Source organism: Pelophylax lessonae (genome assembly GCF_965119305.1).
Source record: "Pelophylax lessonae genome assembly, chromosome: 9".
In the NCBI taxonomy this organism is placed as follows: Eukaryota; Metazoa; Chordata; class Amphibia; order Anura; family Ranidae; genus Pelophylax; species Pelophylax lessonae.
Genome location: NC_138776.1, coordinates 93813985 through 93838390, shown reverse-complemented (window position 1 = coordinate 93838390; position 24406 = coordinate 93813985). Strand labels below are relative to the sequence as shown.

General features: G+C 40.7%; 1 protein-coding gene across 4 annotated transcripts in view; it reads right to left on the bottom strand.

Moving 5' to 3' along the window:
- SH3PXD2A (SH3 and PX domains 2A) overlaps window positions 1–24406 on the bottom strand; it is a 187967-nt gene that overhangs the window by 37874 nt on the left and 125687 nt on the right. For 3 of the 4 annotated variants that reach the window (XM_082267964.1, XM_082267965.1, XM_082267966.1), the window contains 2 exons: window positions 19560–19673; window positions 8699–8782 (listed from right to left, as the gene is read on the bottom strand). In XM_082267964.1, the coding sequence (XP_082124090.1) occupies window positions 8699–8782; window positions 19560–19673 (198 nt within the window). The remainder of the gene's footprint in view (window positions 1–8698; window positions 8783–19559; window positions 19674–24406) is intronic. The other variant, XM_082267967.1, reaches the window with a different exon arrangement.

Below are 24406 nucleotides of genomic sequence, written 5' to 3'. Positions count from 1 at the left end.
CGGCAGATGCTCAGGTTAGATTAATCCAGACTTAGGCATGAAGATGAAATCAAACGTGTGTTTATTCAATCCAGATACAGCAATAGACAGTGATACAATACTGTCCTGTAGTAGTGGTATCAACAATGTTCTGTTGGTGTCTATCCTGAGGCTAACTGCTGGTCAAAAACTGATGCTTTTTCACAAGTCCAAAAATGTGGAGTTTTCAGTCACACAGCCATGAGGAACTGAAGATGGCTGCTGGATGTGATAAAACTCACAGTCTGAAAAACCACGCCCATGATGTCAAAAACTTTACTGACAAGAACAAAGAACAAAGGCGTGCGGCATGCAAATTCTGGCCAGCAGATGGCAGCAGTACAACAATGCATAGAAACAACATGGTGAAAACAACATTGAGAAAGAAAGATAGATAATGCAATGTAAAAATAACTATGAGGAGAACAGCAAAGGGCCTATTCACTTCTACACATGTGCATTACCTGCAATGCATGAACACAGAATATTGTAATTCCAGACTCAATGTATTTCACATTGTTTTATAACTTTGTGAAAATGAATCTATACTATTATTTTTGCCCTATAGAAATAATGTTTAATCAAGACTGTGACTGAAAACAAAAAGAAAGGCAGCTCCCTGATGAGGTTATCTTGGTGCTCTCTCCTCCAATCAGAATGCTGCATTTGTTAGATTCACAGTAAACTGCAATAATACCTGACTGATCCACAGTACTGCCCCCCCAACCCCCCTCCAAATCTGAATGCAGACATGCAGGGATTACAGGGGACTAGCACACAGACACATTGGGACACTATGCATTACTACTCTGCATTATCCTAAACACGACTTTACATTTTGGAGCATTTGGAGCATAACTCAGTATCGACATTTTACTGTACTGTCTGGCCTCATGTTGTAAAGTGCTACGCAAACTGTATAATATCAATTACATTTTGTGATTAAGAGAAATAGATTTCTACAAAGCCTTCAGTCTGCAAACCAGAGACTGGACACTTCAAGACAAGAGCACCTGCAGTAATAAAAATAATAATATGCATCTACATTAGTGATACGTTTGGAAACTTTAGGTTGTGATAGCAAATTTCAGGGTTATTGCGACAAAATTATTAAAAACTTTATTCTGTCTGCAACCACATTAATATTTTTTAAAATTTTCTTTGTAAACTGAATATTTTTTTTCAATGCCCTTCCCCTGCAGGTGTATGCCATAATGTGCTAGTATTTACTGCAGACTAGCCTTTTATGACAGACTTACCTTTCACATAGAGCCCCTCCAGCGCTAAGCAGTCACCGATCCTGGTGCTTCCATCTTTCCCCATGTCTTCCTTCTGGTCTTGTGTTTTCTGGCCATTTGAATGGCTGAGACGTGATGATGTCACTCCCATGCGCAGAGTGTATTCCTCCTGCGCAGGCGATGTCATCAGTTTCACCCATGTGAATACTAAATGACACGAGTTTAGTAGATATTCATTATACATACAGGTAAGACTTATTATAAGCGTATCTGTATGTACAAGTTTAAAGACAAAGTTTAGGAGTTTAATACCGCTTTAAATGCTATAAAGAGCCAGGCAGGTAAACAATGAAGACCTATATAAATACACATAGTGTGGCCCAAGGCATTAGAATACACTTGGGCTCTAATGACGTTGGCTTGAAATGGCATATTTTGTTCTCTGCCTGCTAGTTTTATGGTGTAATTGTGACATAGGGCACGGACTCTATAATGGAATAAACATTATTTTTTCTAGAAATAGGCCAGGATTATACATAGGACTTAAGAAGGATAACAATGCCAAAGCTCTCTGCTAAATGCAATGTAAATCTCCCAACTCTCCCTTTCTTGGTACCAAATCCTTCCATTGTTGTGTCCCTCTTTTGGTATAATGCAAAGTTATTACCCCAAAAGAAACCTTAAAACATTTTCACATCTCTGGGAATCACTGCTAAAATAATTCTTTAGGGGACATTGGAAAGAAAGCCTTGCAGTAGTGGTCAAAATGGCAAAAGCAAATTTACAAAAGCTAAAGAGATCACTGGTGTCCTGTTGCTGGCCCTGCCAAGTGGCACTGGACCTAGAACTATGCAGGCTACAATAGGTGAGAGATCAATCAACAACAGCTCAAGGAACCCCCGGGAACTCCTAGAAGAACCATGGGGTATCATGAAACCCTGGTTTGAAATGGCTGGTCTAATTCAGGGGGTCTCCAAACTATGGCCCTCCAGTTGTTCAGGAACTACAAATTCAATCATGCCTAGTCATGTCTGTGAATGTCAGAGGTTTACAATGCCTCATGGGATGTGTAGTTCCACAACAGCTGGACGGCCATAGCTTGGAGATCCCTGGTCTAATGTATAGACCACTATAAAAAAAGTAGTATAACAACCAAAACCTTATACTACACACTAAACATTAAAAAAAAACAATGTAAAGGAAAAGAAGTAGTCAAAGTCAATCATTGCATTCTTCACTATCCACATAAATTGGGGTATGGCAGGGGTGAGTTCTTTGCCTAAAAGGTGTCCCTCTGACTCGTCTCACAAAGATGGGAAGTATGGATGTTGTGTCTTAATGATATACCAATTGATAGCTGCAACATTTTACTTTAGCTGTATCTTAAACTTTAGTTTAAATGTAAATTGTGGAGGAAGTTCCAAAATTTGATTGTAAAAGACCAATTAAGGTAATCAGAGGCCTTTTTTGATATGAATGGTTTGGTAATTAAAGGAGAAACATTGAGATCTAGGCTGTGTCTATCAACAAGCATCATTTGAAAATGTCCCATATCGGATGTTATAACCCATGGCTTGTTAATGTAAAGATAGTTACATAGTTACATAGTTAGTGAGGTTGAAAAAAGACATCAGTCCATCCAGTTCAACCTATGATGTGTGTGTGTGTTTGCTGTTAACCGTACATTGTATACCCCTGTATGTTGTGGTCTTTGAGGTGCCCATCTAATAGTTTTTTCAAACTATCAATGCTACCTGCTGATATGACTGCTTGTGGAAGAGAATTCCACATCCTTACTGCTCTTACAGTGAAGAACACCCTGCGTATTCTAAGGTTAAACCGCCTTTCCTCTAGTTTTAGTGAGTGGCCACGTGTCTTATTGTATTCCCTTTCTCTGAATAGGTTTTTCCATATGCTAGGGTTGCCAGTACAGTATTTGTACATTGATATCATATCCCCCCCTCAATCATCTCTTCTCCAGAGAGAATAGGTTCAGTGCTTGTAGTCTTTCCTTATAGCTGATGTCCTCCATTCCCCTAATTATTTTTGTTGCCCTTCTCTGGACTTTCTCCATTTCCAGCACATCCTTCCTGAGGACCGGTGCCCAGAACTGGACAGCATACTCCAGATGTGGCTGGACCAGAGTCTTGTAGAGTGGGAGAATAATCTCTTTATTTCTGGAGTGAATCCCCTTTTTTATACATCCCAGTATTCTGTTGGCTTTGCTTGCAAACAGGAGCACAGGAGCACATGTTTAATTGTTTACATTTCAATGTTGTTGTTTTTTTGTTTTTTTTATCTAAGCATTATTTTTTATTATCAAAACCATAACATTATTGCTGCAGACCAGCTTGATTGGGCCATAGCAGACTATTTAAAAGTCCCTTTCTTGTAGCATTCTGATATATTTTACATGCTACAGCTAATTACCTTTACACACTACAAAATAAATACAGAACTCATAAATGTATTAACTAAAGATGGTCATTTTTCCAGACCAGAGCAACATTTTCTTCTCAGATTGTTTCCATCAGTCAGCAATCTCCCCTGGTGTCTTTAAATCTCCCTACTCTGCCCTGATGTTTAATGTTGGGAAAAAACGTTTTTTGCTCCAGAGGGATCTGGGTTTTTACATAGCTCCTGGAAGCTGTGGTTTCAGAAACGTTTTTACTCCTCTGCTAGGCAAAACAAAGCAGAGCAAGGAATTGTTAATCAGGAAGCTGTATGTTTGCTATGACTGGGGATGTGGGTACAAGAGAGAATCTCTGCACTGTTAACCAAAGCCAGTACTTAATATCAGCGTCGTGCCCCAGGCTTTACAGTAAGCATGAAGTAATATAATGCAGAACTAAGCAAAGCAGAAGAAAAAAATTCTGATTTCAAATTACTCATCTTTTTTGCAATATTATTAAAATAAGCTATGTGTATTCATTTGTTGTCGTTTAGCTAGTATGAATTACACAGCGGTTCTTAAAAATGCTAAGTTGGACATTTATCAAGCAAATTTGCTACACAATTAGATGCAAATCTGGCTGCCCCTCATTCAGAAAAGTCTCTGCACCATGTTCAAAGGTGCATCTTTGTGGGGAAAAAAAATAAATGCACATATTTTTCCAGGAAAATTATTATTATTATTTTCCACAGGAGCCTGCAGAGTATTGCACCCATGATCAGTGGATTGCAGGTGAAATGTCAGGCTCTTGCAGACACATCCTACAGCTTTCTGCCCAAATCTCTGAGTGAGCCGTCAGTTTGAAAGTTGTGAATGAACTAAGAGGGTGCTCATCAGAGCTCCCGAAGTTCATTGAGAACTACAAGCCGTCTGCCGCGGATCCTGTGAATATATGATGCAGCTGTGCGGGGGGAACCCCTGCTCATTGTCACAGGGAGGGGAGCTCTGGTGGCGGGATGATGGTGAATAGTAGCTTGTTATATGTTACACCCTAAATACAGGTATAACACGTAACATGCTGCAAAAAGAAGAACCTATCCTTTAACGTGTATTTGCAACCCCAGAGGCTAAATTCCAGAGCATCCTATTGAAAGTGCCAAAATATTTAATAATGGGGCACCACATTTAAAAATCTATGCAAAGAGCAAAAACGTGTAGGATGAGGAAAAACGGGGCTTTCTCGGTACCCCCCCAAGAGATGACTCCTATCCCGATCAACCCCTATTGTTCTACCTACAGTTCTATGGTACTTGGGTTCAGTGATCCCCTACCCTTCATGACCATGAAGTTCCTTTATTTCCCATATTTCTTCCCATTGGCATCTGATTGGTACAATTACTTCACCGTATGACGATTGACCGTTGGCTATGCCTCCCCACTCAGGCACAGCAAGCTCCCTTTACCTAGGTGCTTAGGGGTTGGCCGCGCCAGCCTTTTTCATCTTCAGATCCCCTATTTTACCACCCCATTTGTCACCAACTGGCATGGTTTACCTGAAGTTACGGTTGTTTATTGCTCTCTGTTACCTAATTTTTTAATGTATCTCTTCCATTATCCTTTGTATCTCAAACGTTGTGTTACATTTGATTTCTCTAGTAAAAATGTTTGAAACAGAAAAATAATAACTAGAAAGTGAAAAAAAAATGACTAAATAGTAATAGTCATCCGTGAACTTTAATAAACAGTAAAAGGTGCAGCGCTCAATTGCCAAAAATAGTATACAAACTAAAATAAATAGAGTCCCAATGTGACAATAATCGTGAACATGCACATATAAAAGGTGATCCGCTCGGTGAATCCTCCACCCGGTTACTCTATCTTCTCACCTCAGCATAAGCCCCTGTTTTACCAGCCGGGCTAACACAGCAGGAAAATTATGAAGGAACCTGAACACCAAAGTTTGGTCCATCAGATTGATCTGTGTTTATGCTTTGATGACCCTTAGGGGTCTATGATGGAGGTGAGCTTGCACTTCACTTGGTGAAAGGAGCACGAGTGGAAAATTGTCGTTACACTGTGGTGTCATCCCTATGAAGCACCTTATCAAATGGTGACTTTTTTGTTTGGACAAGCTATAAGAAGCTTTATTATTGATTGCATTGGCCTTTTTTGCTTTATATGTTTGCGTATGGATTTTATTTGCACTGGCACTATATATATATATATATATATATATATATATATATATATATATATATAAATAAATATATATATAGATATACACATGCAAAACTTACCTATTTAGTCATTTTTTGTCACTTTCTAGTTATTATTTTTACCTTGATTAAGAGGCAGCACAACCACACATTTTAATATTGATTTATTGCGGACCTGGTAACACATTTGGTGATTGCAGCAGCTGCGCCCTGTAATTTCTTAATTCCTACCAATAGGTGGCAGCGCGCTACTGCCACATATATACACTTCACACACACATATTGTGCCTCCTCAAAAGATTCCCATACAGTTGTGAACTGTCCCCATGCAATATGAACATACAGCTATTTAAACCAATTCCACATTTGTAGCTCCTCATGTTTCATGGCACAAAGCCGTTTCCTCAGTAGATGTGGAGGTCACAATGTCTATAAAAAAGAGGTAAATATAAAATACAATAACAAGAAGCTATAACAGTATGAGAAAGATAATATATTATAAATGCACAGAAGTTGTTATTATGCATTGAGAGAAAGGAAGTCAAAAACGATTTGCGATGCATAACAACAGCTTCTATGCGTTTATAATATATTATCTTGGGGGAACCGAGAAAGTCCTATAATAATATATTTTTTTCCCTCATCCTACACATGCTTTTGCTCTTTGCATAAATTCCTGAGCAGCCAACTGCAACAGATTTGAACAGGTCTGCAACAGATATACGACTGTAGATGAAACAAATTTTTGCTCTAAACATATGCATAATTTGGAAGTGGTCAGGGACAGGTTTTATTCTGTCAAAGTTCTACTTTAGAGGAGCTGAAAAAGTAATTTATAAATCAAACTTTAACCTTATATTAAGCTAATATGTCACACAATCTGTTGCCTGTTTAGCGATGCCTTTCTGTGTGACTGATAAGGGTCCCCTTGTAACTCTGAAAAAAAAAAAAAAAAACAGCTACACTGGAAGAAAAGCCTAACACTAACTATTCTTAAAAACATTTCCTCCCCTTCTCCTATCCTTCCTGCATACCCTGTGTAAAATGTATCTGTGTTTTGTCCATCATGTGATTCTGAAGCTCTGGCTCAGGGAGCGCTCGACAACAGCTGTGAATTCTGGGAGCAGTGATGTCACCCTTATTTAGGCTGCCTTGGTCAAGTTGTCCTCAGAGCTTCTTCTTCTCCTCTGCAGCCACCACACACACTGACATGGGAAGCCAGGAGCTGCTGGATCCCACGACTGGACCAGAGCAGATAAAAAGAGGTAAGTATGCATTTATTTTTTACACAGGGTATGCAGGATAGGTAGGAGGAGGCAGGAAGGGACATTTTAATAGTAGTTAGTGTAAGGCTTTTCTTCAACTTCAAAGGGATTGTAAAGGCACACTGTTTTTTTTTTTATCTTAATGCCTTCTATGCATTAAGATAAAAAAATCTTCTGCATGAAGCAGCCCCCCCCCCCAAATACTTACCTGAGCCCATCTTTATCCAGCAATGTTGCAGGAGTTTCTCAGCTGCCTGGAACTCTCCTCCTCATTGTCTGGGACAGCAGTGCAGCACAATTGGCTCCTGCTGCTGTCAATCAAAGTGAATCAGGTAATCGGGAGAGCGGGGGCAGGGCTGAGTTGCAGCTGTGTCTGAATGGACACAGGGAGCTGTGTCTCGACTCGGGTGCCACCACAGCAAGCTGCTTGCTGTGGTGGCACTCGACAGAAGGGAGGGGCCACTGAAGAGTGACCCGAGAAGAGGAGGTTCTTGCCCACTCTGTGCAAAACCAACTGCACAGAGCAGGTAAGTATAGCATGTTTGGTATTTATATTTATTTTTTTAAACAAGGCTTTCCAATCACTTTAAAGTTGAATAGTTTTGTATAAACAACCTAAAAACCTATGTTTACGCAATAAAGTAAAACCTAAATCTAAAGGTAAAAAACTCTGTCAGGGTTTTTGTTGCCCCTAACTCAACTCCCTGTACCAAGGAAATGTCCGCAGGAACATAGATATGTTGTCTGTGTTCTAACCATTCCAAATTTCAACTTCAAGTCAGAGGTTTTTCAAAAACATAAAAAAAATTGGACTCAATGCAGATATAATATGAGATTGTATTATATGTATTATGTGAACCAGCTTTCCTTACAAAGGCAGTGTTGATTTGGACCGTTGTGTGCCAGAATACCTCCTTTTCTATCCCCATAGTATACATTTTATTTAATAAAAACAAACATGCAAGGCATGCATGCTACCATTGGTTGTCTGAAGCAGAATTAGACAGGCTATGAGAGTCAACTGACAGGAATGATGGCCAACAATGTCAAGAATACAATGAGAATGGGGGCATCTGCAATTGTTCTTGCCACCTTAGCAGAAACCAGGGGACATAAAGCAACTCAATAACAAATCTCAAATTTTGGCCATTTTTGGTAAATACAGAAAGGCTGCAAGTGTAACTTGGCTGTCTGCATCAATGCTGCAGATCACAGAGTATCGTGAATGGTCAATGGCAGTTTAAAAAAGCTATCCAATAGAAGTGAATGCTGGAGCACAGAAGAATGCTGAGACCATCACACTGTGCAAGAGAAAATTAGCCATTTGTTTTAAATCATCTGTAAAAGGTAAGTGATCAATCTCATAATTATAACAACGTGCTTAAGCAGGCATGCGTCACAAAGAGGCAGAAACAGAAAAATGTATAAGAATTGTATGTGCAAACTAGAGAAGAATAAAAAATTATTAATATATTTTAAAACACCCAAACCATAAAACACCTTTAGAATCTTTATATAGATCAAGCAATACTTATAAGATTCTTAAGTATGGATGATGCAGTTATTCACCTCGGCTCTGTTGTCTGTTAACAATGCCTCCTAGTGTCCAACGTCGGTCCAAGCGCCGTAGATGAGCCTTGCGTCTCTTAGTTACTAACAGAGGAGATGAATGGAAACATGAGGGGACAAACAAAGGAAAAACACAATAGAAGTATGCGAATAATAAAAAAAAGTACAAATTACATGAAAAATGGTAAATATGGCAATATTAGTGACAGGTTAAAACATGGGAGTTGTATTTTCACATGGGTATTGGGTGATGAACAGATGGTTTAAGAGGGACAAAGATCCTGGCTATAGGGAAAGAACATTCCAAACATTATTTGACAACAGCACATGTTTTTTTCAGGAATACATGGCTTGAGATGGTGTAAGAATGATATTACATGTATGCCCAGCCTTGGTTTAGAGATAAAACACATCATGCATGATATCAAGTAATACAATTAGACTAGGTTTATAGTGTAGTGAGTGAAATTTGGGAGGACTAATCCACCAAAAGGCAACTATTGCCAAAACCTCTGCTACAATGTCTGATCGGTGACCAAAAGTAAACTTATATTTTTGATGTACCACAAAAGAGTTAGACTGAGTTCACACTGTGTGCGGAGTGGCTTGCAGCAGGGGTTCTGTGCCGTTTCCATGTTCACCCTTTCAGGTCTGAATTCGGTTCTAATTTTTGGCTGAATTCGGACCTGAAACAGACCCGAAGATGCACAGGACCCTTCTGCAAACCACTTCCCAGCAGTCCCGGAGCTGTGTGAACCGTCTTCATTGAGAGCCGGTCAGTGTCCTGACATGCGAATTGGATAGCCTAGATAGAGAAATCTCAGAAAGAAAATACTCATCTCACCTGCCTCTAATGAGAGTTGCTATTAGTCAACTCCTGGGCTGCATACAGGACAATAAAGTGATTGTCACCTTGTGTCTATGGGTATCTTTACATCAAGTGAAACTGAAAAGCTGCATTGAGACAGAGGCAGTACTGTTATTCTAGAAAGTAGTGAGCACGACTAGGTGTGACCTAGTGACTTATAAGCTAAAGGCTTGTGAATCAGCAGTGACAATGCTGATAGCCATGCCCCCTGAAATACCTTCTTATCCTACTGTAGTATAGGCAGGTTCAGCCTTAATTAGGGTGACAAGGCTTCTCTGAATTCAGAAGCAGTGCAGCACCACTGTCACCACATCAAAGGAAGCTGCAAGAGGTGGACTCCACTGGCAGGATCAACAGCCATTTGAGACAGCAACAGAAACACTGCATATTGAGATGCAAAATAATATACTTCCTTTATTAAAAAAGCCAGCACGTTTTGTGCTGGGCACAGCACTTTCTCAAAGAAAGCACTTTCCCTAGTGTGAGACGCATCAGAAGAGTACCTGTTCTTGCTGGCTATTATAACAAAAAAAGAATATTATTTTGTATTTTTGTGTGTGATGGTATCACTGTATTGTCCCGTTAGTGGTACCACTGGTTACTTGCTAGCACTTGAGAGATAGCTATAGAATGTGGAGCCTGATCTAACCTGAAACATGACATTTAAGAACTTTTGCAAGGAGCTGAAGGGAAAACTTTCAAGTGCTGCAGCACATATTGTTTTTCTGATTGGATTCTTTACTGCCACCAAAAATTAACAGGTACAAAAAAATACCAGCTATAGATAAAACTATGTAAAGATTCAGACAGCTAATTAAACCTTTAAAGAGCCTACAAGACACCCAGCTAAAGGCACTTTAGGTCCTCCTAAGCCTTTTCTTTCCTAATGTATTTTACACAATTTTCAGTACAGGAAACCTATCCACATAAACTAAGCCTTTGGTCACAGCAAAATGCCTTTCCTCTCAATGCATTAATTAAACTAATGATAAGTTTGTTTTCTGATTCAAAATAGTTATGTGCACTACCAAGAGCAGAACTCTCTCCTACCGATTTCTTCCCCTTTACATCTGTAATATCAACAAATACTGAGTGCACATGTGTGGGGTGGGGGTGGTAGAAATCAAAGGAATTACTGGACCACCATATACTGTAGTTACAGCTGTCCCCTACCCTCTTCCTTGCACTTCAGGAATATAAAAGAGCTGTCCACCTAAAACTACTGTTTCAGATACTGGATCAATAAAGAACATAGGAGTTTGTGTTTTCAGGCTTTGGGCTTGTATCAATAACAAAGGTTTGAGAAGCTTCTGAGATCATTTACAAATCATTGACAGGTGAATCTAACCTGCAGTTGACCTCTTTCAGATCTGTATTTCCCCTTCTTCAAGGGGGTTTTGAAATCCCATTGACATATTTGGGAATGCAAAACCTACTTAATGTGAACAAAAACACATATCCACTGACCCTAAATAAATCTTTTTGTCAGACCTTTTGGGAGAGTGAAACAGTAGAATGAAACAGTTGTAGAACAGAAGGAATGAAAGATGTACAGAAAGAGAAGGGGGAAATATGGAGGGGATATTTTACTGCTGGAGTCCCCATGAGATCATAACAGCCAATAGGTAACTAAGACCAGCAGACTCCATCAATATTTAACCAAAAATTTTAATTCTAGGCAGAATTTAAGATAGATGGGTCAATCTTACATCATACTGGTCTACAACAGAGCTTTTTGGTGTAAATACTGAAAAAAAATATATATATTTTTGTAACAAATGAACTCTTCAACATTTTATTTTTGTACTATATTTCTCGAAATGGTGACAGGATGGTCTGAATCCATCTGCCTGTTCACAGACACTCTCATTTCCTCAAACTGTAACAGACAAAAATATTTACCTGTTCCCATTCTTGTGAATAAAGAGGGGAGGACTACTCAGCTGGCCTTGCATATTCATTTATGACACCTTTACCAATTAACCCGATCTTCTGTTCTCCCAGACGGTGGGGGTCCAAGGTCCCTCACAGGCATGAGATTGTCATTTAATCCAGCTAAAATTTTGGATTTCTGTTACCCCATACCTATGGGTAGCTTTACTATCTTTATCATTATCTTTTATTAAGGAAAAGGTTTGGGGTTAGTAAAAAACAGTTGTGTCCATGCTGCAGCATCCATATGACACTGAAGTTGTCCCACGTCGGCTCTAAGACCAAGAGCTGAATGATCAGCTTACCACTTACCAGTCAGCCCTCAGAGTGCTTGCAATGGAGACCAGTGACTGCCAGTCACTGAATCCTGCTCTACTCCTCCAGTCCTCACTGGAGCTCAGAAAGGAGGAGCCAGCTTTCGATCCAGACTAAACTGTCAGGATTCTTCCCAAACTTGTGTGGCTCCGCTCGGTCAGCTCATAGCGGCAATAGCTTGCTATCAGCTGACTCTGGGTCACAGGAGAACAATAGTATTTTTACTCCTGTGAAAAGAAAAGTACAGCCAAAAAAATGTTTGGCTACAATGCAAGAAAAAAGTATTTGATCCCCTGCTTATTTTGTACCTTAGAGAGACTGGAAAGGAAGGGATTGGACTTTGTAGGCACCAGTATTAAAATTGTATATTTTATTAAAGAATTCACAAAAACATATAAGACAAAATACACAGAGGAAAAAGATAAAAAAGGCCAACATACAATGTACATATAATGCAATAAGGCGACAAAGCCTCAAAACAGTATACATATTAGGATATTTACCATTATTGTTTTGTTCCTATGCAGATGTCTGTTCTCATCACATGCCCCAGAAGAAGCTTACTAGATTAAGCGAAACATGTAGGGCAGCTGGGATTCAACTTAATATCTGTGTACCCACTTTGTACAGACGACCTTTAGAGACGGTCATCATCCCTCTCTTTGGCCGCCTCATAAATATAGGCTATTCTATAACATATGTGATTGTTATATGTGACTGCTGGTATAAACATTAGTATTTGACAGGCTATGCGATTTGTATACTGTTTTGAGGCTTTGTCGCCTTATTGCATTATATGTACATTGTATGTTGGCCTTTTTTATCTTTTTCCTCTGTGTATTTTGTCTTATATGTTTTTGTGAATTCTTTAATAAAATATACAATTTTAATACTGGTGCCTACAAAGTCCAATCCCTTCCTTTCCAGTCTCTCTACTAATATTTAGGATGTGGCACCCGTAACTTTACTCCCCCCCCTCTGTGCGCCTGGACATCCTGCGACCTAGGAGCGCACATACAAAATATTTTGTACCTTTGCCCACGACAAAGAAATTATCACTTTATAATTTTAATGGTAGGTTTATTTTAACAATAATAGAAAGATTAACAACAAAAAATCCAGAAAAACGCATTTCAAAAAAGTTATAAATTTATTTGCATTTTAACCACTTAAGGACCAGGCCTATTTCTGGCACTTGTTGTTTACAAGATAAAATCAGTACTTTTTACTAGAAAATTACTTTGAACCCCCAAACATTATAAAAGATTTTTGTAAGAAGTTACCATAAAATTATTTTCTCTGTGTCCTCTGACCTGACGCAGCCACTTCATAGTTTCCTTGCAAATGGGTAATGCACCACCTACAGGCGTAGACTAGGCAGTGAAACTATTTAGAAAAACTTTTCACTAGACAAACCCTTAGGGGCTGTCCCCTCTGACATTACCCCTGACAAATCCAGCTTACAAATCAGTTTTGTAGCAAGCAGTGAAGGAAAAAACAACCAACCCCAAATAGAGGGGCGGGGGCTGCGTCTGTCAGAAGACTCAGAGAAAATAATTTTTACGGTAAGTTCTTACAAAAATTATATTTTCTCTTACGTCCTCTGAGATGCAGCCACTTCATAGTTTCCTCACAAATGGGATGTCCCAAAGCAGTGTAGGCATGAGGGGTGGGAAGGAACGCAACCAACTTAACAGTAACGATCCATCAAGGCCAGAAAAAAATGTAGCCAACAGGCCAACATAAGCTTAACCAAACAGGAGCTAACCCCAGAATGAAAATTCACCCAAGAAAGAGAAAACCAAGTCTCTTCAGTAAACTGCAGCCTGCAAAACCTTGCGTCCAAAGGAAGCATCCGAGTATGCTATTAAAGCAATCTTGTAGAATTTTTGAAAAGTGTGAACTGACAACCAACGCCTTACACACATGAGCCACAGAAGCCTGATGGCGAAAAGCCCAAGAGGCACTCATGGCTCTAGTAGAATGTGCCCTCACAGGGAAAGGAGGAACCTGACCCTTTTGTGAATAGGCCTGAACAACCGTCTATCTGATCCATTTGGAAATGGTTGCAGCGGACACAGCCGAACCCTTCCCAAGGTCCCTCAGGAAGGCCAAACAGGGAATCAGACTTCCGAAAAGATGCCGTGGCTGACAAGTAAACCCTGACCGCCCGGACCACATCCAGTGTATGCAGAGCAAATTCCTTGGGATGCTTGGGCTTCGCACAAAGCGAAGGCAACACAATATCTTCATTGAGGTGAAAAGCAGACACCACCGTAGGGAGAAAAGATTGGTTGGGTCGCAGAACAACCTTATCCCTATGAACGATCAGATAAGGCGAACGGCAAGACAGTGCTGCCAACTCAGACACCCTGTGAGCAGAGGTGATAGCCACCAGAAAGGCAACCTTCTGGGACAACACAGGCAGAGAGACTTCTCTGAAATTCTCAAAGGGAGGTCGGTGCAAAGCGGACAAAACCAAATTCAGAACCCACGGAGGCAAGGGGGATCACCTTGAAGGAGCCAGACGACGCACCCTTTGAACAAAGGTGCAAATTTCAGAATTAGTCACCAAGGGACACTAGAAGTAAATGGCCAAGGCTGACACCTGATCTTTAAGCATGTCCAAAGCCAAACGTTGCTCCACACCTTTCTGAAAGACAGCTAAGACCCTCGCCACCGAAAAGGAACAAGGATGCAACCCTTGCGACTCACACCAGGCAATACACGCCTTCTAGGTACGATGATAAATCTTCCTGGAGTTAGCCTTTCGAACCCACAACAAGGTAGAAATCACGGCATCAGAGAGACCACTATCTCTCAATACCTGGCTTTCAACAGCCAACCGTAAAGCAGGATGGACGATCGGCCCTTGAGAAAGCAGATCTGCCCTCAGAGGCAGCCGCCAGGGAGGCCTGACGACCATCCTTACGAGATCCGCGTACCAAGACCGGCGAGGCCAGTCTGGGGCCACCAGAATCACCTGCACCTATTCCAATGCCAATCTGCGGAGGAACTTTTACAACAGCTGAATCGGAGGGAAGGCATAAATCAGCCAATACTGGTGCCCAGGCACCACCAATGCGTCCGTGTCGTCTTCCAGAGGATCTCGAGCCCTGGCCACGAACCTGTCCACCTTTCTGTTGAGACGAGACACGAACAGATCCACGTTCGGTGTACCCCACCGGGCACACAGGAGACGAAACACCTCTGGATGCAGGGACCATTCCCCCTGATCCAAGGACTGATGACTCAGATAGTCCGCCTGCCAGTTCTCCACTCCAGGAATGTGAACAGCAGGGAGAGCTGGAACGTGCGCCTTGGCCCAAGCCAGAACCTCGGCCACTTCCCTGTCCGCCCGGGCACTCCTGGTGTACCCCTTGGTGATTGATGTAAGCCACAGCCGTGGCATTGTCGGTTTGAACTCGAACTGGGTGACCGTGTAACCGAGACGCCCAATGGAGCAGGCAGAGTCTGATCGCCTTGAGCTCTAGGACATATATTGGCAAGGAAGATTCCTCCCTTGACCACACACCTTGGGCACAAAGAGTGCCCAGTATTCCACTCCAGCCCATCAGGCTGGCATCTGTGGTGATCACCGTCCACAACAGCAGCAGAAAAGACTTGCTCTGGCTCAGAGCGGGCGGCAGAAGCCACCACGAAAGCTCTGTCCTCGTGAGATAGCTAAAACAAACCATCCTGTCCAAGGACCGAGGGTCCTTGTTCCATCTGGCAAGAATCTCTGCTTGCAGAGCACTTGTGTGAAACTGGGCATCAAAGAAAATAAAAAACTGAGACCGGAATCCCAGCAGGAAAACCTAGGTCCACTCCTAACACTAGGCAGCAAGAAACTGATTAGTAAGCTGGATGTGTCAGGGGTAATGTCAGAGGGGACAGCCCTTTAGGGTGAGTCTAGTGAAAAGTTTTTCTAAATAGTTTCACTGCCTAGTCTACTCCTATAGGTGGCGAATTACCCATTTGTGAGGAAACTATGAAGTGGTTGCGTCTGTCAGAGGACGTAAGAGAAATATTTTTTTTTTTTTAGCAGAGACACTACAGAATAAATTGGGGATCGTTGCATTACTTTGTTGCACCATATTTGCGCAGCGGTCTTACAAATGCAATTTTTTGGGAAAAATTACACTTTTTTTAATTAGAAAAAAAAAAAAACAATACAGTTAGCCCATTTTTTTCTATATTGTGAAAGAGAATGTTATGCTGAGTAAATTGATACCAAATATGTCATGCTTCAAAATTGTACACGCTCGTTGAATGGCGACAAATGGCGATTTTTACACTTTTGATCACTTTTATTCCTATTACAAGGAATGTAAACACCCCTTGTTTTAGAAATAAGCAGGACAGGTCCTATTTAATGTGAGATCTGGTGTCAAAAAGACCTCAGATCTCACATCTACACTTAAAAGCAAAAAAAAAAAAAAATGTTTTTTTTCAGCAAAAAATAAAATGAGCCCTTTAAGGTCATTGGGCGGAAGTGACGTACGACGTCGCTCCGGTTTTCTAAGGCCATCGAGTCGAGTGGGGGCCATCTTGCCCTCACTCCACTTCTTGCCTGAGAGACAGAAGGAAGGGATCGTTTTTCCTGCAACCGACGGCTCAGGTGAGCGGGGGAAAACTACTGGGAAGCGGCGGGAGGGGGGTGGGGTGAGCACCTCTCCTGCCACCCATAAAAGTTATCCTGCGGCTACTTTGACTTTAAATACCGGTGTTATGGCAGCAGCTAGCTGCCATAAACCCGGTATTTTTCTACATGGCCGGCGGTCCTCTTTTATATAAAAGTGATCCTGTGGAAAATCTGCTGCTCGGATCACTTTTATGTGAAAGAGGACCCCCGGCTGTGTAGAAAAATACCGGGGTTATGGCAGCAAGCTGTTGCCATAACCCCGGAATTTAACGTAAAAAAAGTGATGTAAATATGCGGCGGGTGGTCCAGAAGTGGTTAATGTGTGAAATAAGTACTTGATCCCCTATCAATCAGCAACATTTCTGGCTCCCAGGTGTCTTCTATACAGGTATTGGCTGATATTAGGAGCATTCTCTTAGGCCCCTTTCACACATACGGTCCGTTTGTCCATTTTTCATCCATCCGTTGACGGATGAAAAACGGACATCACTGCATCTCTATGTAAAAACGGATGACAACAGATGATCATCCGTTAACATCCGTTTTCATCCGCTTCCGTCAATATCTGTTTTTTTGGAACGGATGAATGCCCTATTTTTCACGGTCCGTTTTTTATCCGTTTTTGCATTGGTAGTGGATGTAAAAAAAATGGATGAAAAAACGGATGAAAAACAGATACATTTTGATGTGACTGAACTGATGAACTGAACGGACCGTATGTGTGAAAGGGGAGAGAGTGCTCCTAACCTCAGCTTCTTATCGGTATAAAAGACACCTGTCCACAGAAGCAATCAATAAATCAATCAATCAGATTCCAATCTCTCCACCATGGCCAAGACCAAAGAGTTATCCAAGGAGGACAGGAACAAGATTGTAGACCTACACACAGTTGGAATGGGCTACAAGGCCATCACCAAGAAGCTTGGTGAGAGGGTAACAACAGTTGGTGCAATTATTTGCAAATTGAAGAAACACAAAATAACTGTCAATCTCTCTTGGTCTGGGGCTCCATGCAAGATCTCACCCCATGGAGTTTCAATGATCATGAGAACAGTGAAGAATCAGCCCAGAACTACACGGGAGAATCTTATTAATGAACTCAAGGCAGCTAGGACAATAGTCACCAATAAAACAACTGGTAACACACTACGCTGTGAAGGACTGAAATCCTGCAGCACCCTCAAGGTCATCCTGCAGCACCTGCAAGGTCCCCCTGCTCAAGAAAGCACATGTACAGGCTCGTCTGAAGTTTGCTCATGAACATCTGAATGATTCAGAGGAGAATTGGGTGAAAGTGTTTACCCCAAGAACACCAAAGCCTTTGGCTTTGGGGATGTCTTTCTGCTAATGGGATAGGACAACTTCACCACATCAAAGGGACGATGGACAGGGCCATGTACCGTCATATCTTGGGGGAGAACCTCCTTCCCTCAGCCAGGGCATTAAAATGGATCATGGATGGGTATTCCAGCATGACAATGACCCAAAACACACAGCCAAGGCAACAAAGGAGTGGCTTAAGAAGAAGCACATTAGGGTCCTGGAGTGGATCTCCAGACCTTAATCCCACAGAAAATATGTGGAGGGAGTTGAAGGTTCGAGTTACCAAACCTCAGCCTCGAAACCTTAATGACTTGGAGAAGATCTGCAAAGAGGAGTGTGACAAAATCCCTCCTGAGATGTGTGCAAATCTGGTGGCCAACTACAAGAAACGTCTGACCTCTCTGCCAACAACAGTTTTGTCACCAAGTACTAAGGCATGTTTTGCGAAGGGGTCAAATACTTATTTTATTCATTTAAAATGCAAATCAATTTATAACTTTTTTGAAATGTGTTTTTCTGGATTTTAATTTTGTTCATATTCATACAAATCCCAGTTAAACAATCACAACGGCATGAATGTATGGCCTTCCAGAAATCATACTAAAAAGAGATGAGCAAAAGTAACATTGCCCAGACAATATCTCAGCGTTCTAATGAGTCACTGAAACAAGACCTACAGTCTGCCAAGAAAGAAAACAAATGAAGACAGGCTGCAATTTTTTTTTTTTTTAACGAATGCTGTAATAATGACAATACAATGAAAATGGTTTTGTTCTAAGCACTGTTATATTATAAAAATTATATATTGCTATGTTCTAGAAATGATACACACCCCATATCCTTAAAAACACCAATATCAAAAATGTATATATATATAAAAAAAAAGCAAGAAAGAAAGAAAGAAAGAAATTAAGGCTCAGATTTATTGAGTCATTCAGTAACACGGCAGTGTTGTGTATTGTGATGTTCAGCTGTAAACTGTTTAGTACTGCTTATGTTAAATTACCGTACTTCAAAAGAAAATGTAATTCTCAAAGATTAAAGCTGGGAGGGGCAGAGTTTAAACACAGTTTAAACTGGCATTAAAGGGGTTGTAAAGTCAGAAGGTTTTTTTTATCTTAATGCATTCTATGCATTAAGATAAAAGCCTTCTGTGTGCAGCAGCCCCCCTCAGCCTCTCTAATACCTACCTGAGACCCCTTTCTATGCAGCTATGTCCACAAGTGCCTAAGCTGTCCGGGACTCTCTCTCCTGATTGGCTGGGACACAGCAGCGGTGCCATTGGCTTCGGCTGCTGTCAATCAAACTCAGTTAGCCAATTAAGGAGAGAGAGGGGGTGGGGCTGACAGAAGCTCCATGTCTGAATAAATACAAGGAGCTGCGGCTTGGCTCGAGTGCCCCAATATCAAGCTGCTTGCTGTGGGGGCACTCAGCAGGAGGAATGGGCCAGAAGCTCCATCCAGGGACCCAAGAAGAGGAGTATCTGTCCTGCTCTGTGCAAAACCACTGCCCAGAGAAGGTAAGTATAACATGTTTGTTATTTTAAAAGAAAAAAAAAACGGGACTTTACAGTCACTTGACTTTAAAGAGCATAAACTTTGTTCATAGCAGGTTTGCAACAATATGTAAACACCACGTAGTGTTTATCTATTGGTGAATGAATATACATGAGTAAACACTCTGCTGGAAATTGGCTGCAAGGAATAAGGACTTATTTGAACATGGGAAAGGCAACCACAATCAAATGCTATAAATGCAACAGAACAGAATATACTTACCATCACCAGATTTAGATGTGTGGATTTCAGAATCGTCTTTAGACCCACTCTGGCAGTCTAGATAGGTGGCAGGGACCCAGCCTTGCTCTTCGGCTGTGCTAACAAACCACCAGCCTGAAAACAGAAAAGAAGATGCAATGAAAATTTATATATACGGCTGCCCATCTATATCAGGATCATCCAAGACATCATCAAAGCATACTGCAACTAAAAAGGAAGATAGGCTGTGGCCCTTTTTTTTTTTCAATTTATAAAGACTCTTGAATGCATATTTCAAAAGAATGGCCCCTTTGGCTTTTTTAGATTGACTTTTTATTTAACCACTTCAATACCGGACACTTTCACGGCCTTCCTGCCAAAGCCAATTTTCAGCTTTCAGCGCTGTCACACTTTGAATGACAATTACTCAGCGCTGTCACACAACACTGAACCCAAATGAAATGTTTATTCATTTTTTGAGACAGATAGAGCTTTTTTTTGGTGATATTTAATTACCACTGGGTTTTTTTTTTTTTATTGTTTGCTAAATAAATAAAAAAAAGACCAAAATGTTGAAAAAGAAAAACAAATTTTTCCTAATTTCTGTTATAAAATGTTGCAAATAAATAATCTTCCTTCATAAATTTAGGCCAAATGCATTCAGCTACGTTTCTTTTGTAAAAAATAACCCAAATCAGTGTATAATATTTAGTCTATTTAGTTATACAGTCTACAAACTATGGTATATATATATATATATTTTAAAATATAACAATCTTGATGTACTGACTGCCGATCATTTCTTGAGGCACTAAAATGTCAGGGCAATACAAATATCCCCTAAATGATACCTTTTTGGAAAGCAGACAGTCCAAGGTATTTAGTAATGAAAATGTATTCTTTTGTCACAAATTTTTGAAAGATTAATAAATATTTTTTTTTTTTTTGCATACTGTTACCAGAGCAGTACACAATCATCATATGAATGAATGATCAGGGATACTGACATTTTTTAATTTTTTTTGCAATTTTTTTTGCAATTTTTTTTTTACATACTGTGACCAAGTAAGTGCAATGTTATCAAGGTGACCTTAGTGACACTGTACTACTCTGCAGAAAGGATCAGGATTTTTTATTTTTACACTATGATTGGTTATAACAGTGATGTTCACTGTTATAAGCAATCATTTTTATGAATGGCATCTATTCATTTACAGGGATTTATTGTATACTATTGTGATAGCTGTGATTGTCCACAGCTATCACAAGGTACAGATGCACTGTGATTGGCCCTGTCTATACCATGTGAGCACTGTGATCAATCACAGAGATCATCACAATAGTACACAACGAATGGCTATGAATTAAAGCCATTCATTGTCTACAACTGTAATGTGATCGCTGTGATTGGTCACAGTGATCACATGGTACCAGGACCGGCCCAGTATGATTGGTCGGTGACAGATCGAGACGCTCCTAACAACTATTTTCAGGCGTTTTTTTTTTCTTTGTGTACTGTAAAAACGCAAATAAAACACTAACTCTCCTAAACACTTCTAAAGCTACCAAAATAATACTACAAGCCAGCACAAAAACACTATTATCAGAGTTTTTCATCCAACGTTTTTTTCTAGCATTTTTTTGAGCTTATAAAAAACGCTAGTGTGCATGAAGTCTAAGACTTGTGCTGACACCTACACAGTCATTCAGGGGGAAGACCAGAGTGGTGCTGTTTCTCCTCTCCTAGCTCTCTGAACTCTTTATGCAGCAGAGATTATGTGACCCTTACATTTACATTTTATATATGTATATATATGTTTTTATATATGTATATATACACAAATGTTTTGCCTTTCATTTCTATTTTAAACTGAATGGGTTGTTTTACAAGGTGAGGGTTTACATATAACTTAACTATGGTAGCTCTTACACTCAACCAAACCAGACCTTTAAAAGCTTAGTGCAGCATCAGAATGTGCAGTTTCATGTTTATCCTTGTATATATAAAGTATTTGCTTCAATCATCCAGAATCGCTTTGGAAAAGCTAGCATAGTAGGAAAGCCAGACTCAAGTTATTGAAAACAGATCTGCGTAGCTGGTTCCTAAGAATCAAACTATTAACAAACTGCTCAACCTTCATATATAATTAGGAATTGGAAAAACGACACAGGATGACATTCTTAACAGGGTCTTTATACTTCCGGATACATGAACACACACATCAAAGAATGTTAAGTATTATTTTGATCAAAATCAATCATTCAGGGTTGCATTCTACTTGGGAGCACAGCCTGCCTGTACTTCAGTGGTCAGACTTGTGCTGAAACACACCCCCTCCTGAATAGCTAGTCATTGGGAAGATCAGCATGCTGCTTTTTCTATGCCTCCTGCTGACACGCCCCCCTGCAGTCTCCACCCCCAGCTCTCTAAGCCCCTTATGCAACTCAGAAAATGTCATGATCACAATAAAAAAGGTTATATATAATACATACAGTATCTCACAAAAGTGAGTACACCCCTCACATTTTTGTAAATATTTTATTATATCTTTTCACTTTGCTATAATGTATAGTAGTGAGTGTACAGCTTGTATAACAGTGTAAACTTGCTGTCCCCTCAAAATAACTCAACACACAGCCACTAATGTTTAAACCGCTGGCAACAAAAGTGAGTACACCTTAAAGTAGAAATGGCCAAATTGTGCCCAAAGTGTTAATATTTTGTGTGGCCACCATTATTTTCCAGCACTGCCTTAACCCTCTTGGGCATGGAGTTCACTAGAACTTCACAGGTTGCCACTAGAGTCCTCTTCCACTCCGCCATGATGACATCAAGGAGCTGGTGGATGTTAGAGGCCTTGCGCTCTTCCACCTTCCGTTTAAGGATGCCCCACAGATGCTCAATAGAGTTTAGGTCTGGAGATATACTTGGCCAGCCAATCACCTTTCCGCTCAGCTTCTTTAGCAAGGCAGTGGTCATCTTGGAGGTGTGTTTGGGGCCGTTATTATGTTGGAATACTGCCCTGCGGCCCAGTCTCCGAAGAGAGGGGATCATGCTCTGCTTCAGCATGTCACAGTATATGTTGGCATTCATGGTTCCCTCAATGAACTGTAGCTCCCCAGTGCTGGCAGCACTCATGCAGCCACATACCATGACACTCCCACCACCATGCTTGACTGAAGGTGAGACATACTTGTCTTTGTACTCCTCACCTAGTTGCCGCCACGCACGCTTGACACTATCTGAACCAAATAGGTTTATCTTTGTCTCATCAGGCCACAGATCATGGTTCCAGTAATCTATGTCCTTAGTCTGCTTGTCTTCAAAAAACTGTTTGCAGGCTTTCTTGTACATCATCTTTAGAAGAGGCTTCCTTCTGGGACAGACCAATTTGATGCAGTGTGCGGCGTATGGTCTGAGCACTGACAGGCTGACCCCCCACCCTTTCAACCTCTGCAGCAAAGCTAGGCAGCACTCATATGTCTATTTTCCAAAGATAAATTCTAGATATGACGCTGAGCACGTGCACTCAACTTCTTTGGCCAACCAAGGCCTATTCTGAGTGGAACCTGTCCTGTTAAACTGCTATATGGTCTTGGCCACCGTGCTACAGCTCAGTTTAAGGGTCTTGCTAATCTTCTTATAGCCTAGGCCATCTTTATGTAGAGCAACAATTCTTTTTTCAGATCCTCAGAGAGTTCTTTGCCATGAGGTGCCATTTTGAACTTCCAGTGACCAGTATGAGAGAGTGAGAGCGATAACACCAAATTAATCACACCTGCTCTCCATTCACACCTAAGACCTTGTAACACTAACTATTCACATGACATTGGGCAGGGAAAATGGCTCACTGGGCCCAATTTGGACATTGTCACTTAGGGGTGTACTCACTTTTGTTGCCAGCGGTTTAAACATTAATGGCTGTGTGTTGAGTTGAGCAAATTTACACTGTTATACAAGCTGTACACTCACTACTTTACATTGTAGCAAAGTGTAATTTCTTCAGTGTTTTCATATGAAAAGATATAATAAAATATTTACAAAAATGTGAGGGGTGTACTCAATTTTGTGAGATAGTGGGTCCACCTTGCAGTTATACTCAGAAGGACACCGCAAGCAAAAAGAGCCTAGGAACCACTGTGTTTTGGACAATACCACTGTTTTGTGCAGTGTTAATTTCGTTGACTAAAATGTTTTAGTCAACTAAATTAACACAATTTTAGTCGACTAAAATACGACTAAAATCAAAACAATTCAGATGACTAAAATGTGACTAAAACTAAAATGGCATAATTAGTCATAAGACTAAAATTCAACTAAAACTAAAATGGCATTTTAGTCATAAGACTATAACTTAACTAAAACTAAATAAAAAATTGACATCAAAATTAATACTACTCTGCTGGCCATTTCTAAATCGGCAACACAATTCCATCCAGACCCTGTAATAATAGCACATTAAAGTTTAACCACTTACTGCAAATCGACGTAGCCCTACGTTGGCTGCAATAAGTGGTTGTTCCTGGGTGATGCCTGGAGCTAGAGGAATCATCCCAGTACCATTTTTTAGAGCCGGCGGTCAGTTTTCAGGCAGTAGCGACCGATGTGGCTCAGGAGCCGCTTGATCGTTACCCCAGCGAGCGGGAAGGGATGCCCCCCCTCCCGCGGCTCTGGCCACCAGCTGGTTGGAGTCCCGATCAAAGCCGTATGCGGCTTTGATTGGGTCTCCGATGACGTAACCTAGAGGCGGCATCAATGACGTTATGTCTGGGTAACTCAGCTGCTAAAGGCGCTGAATTTAAAAAGTGACTGTTTTAAAAAAATGCAGTTTTCGGCATTTTGAATACATTAAAGTGCAGTGGAGGGG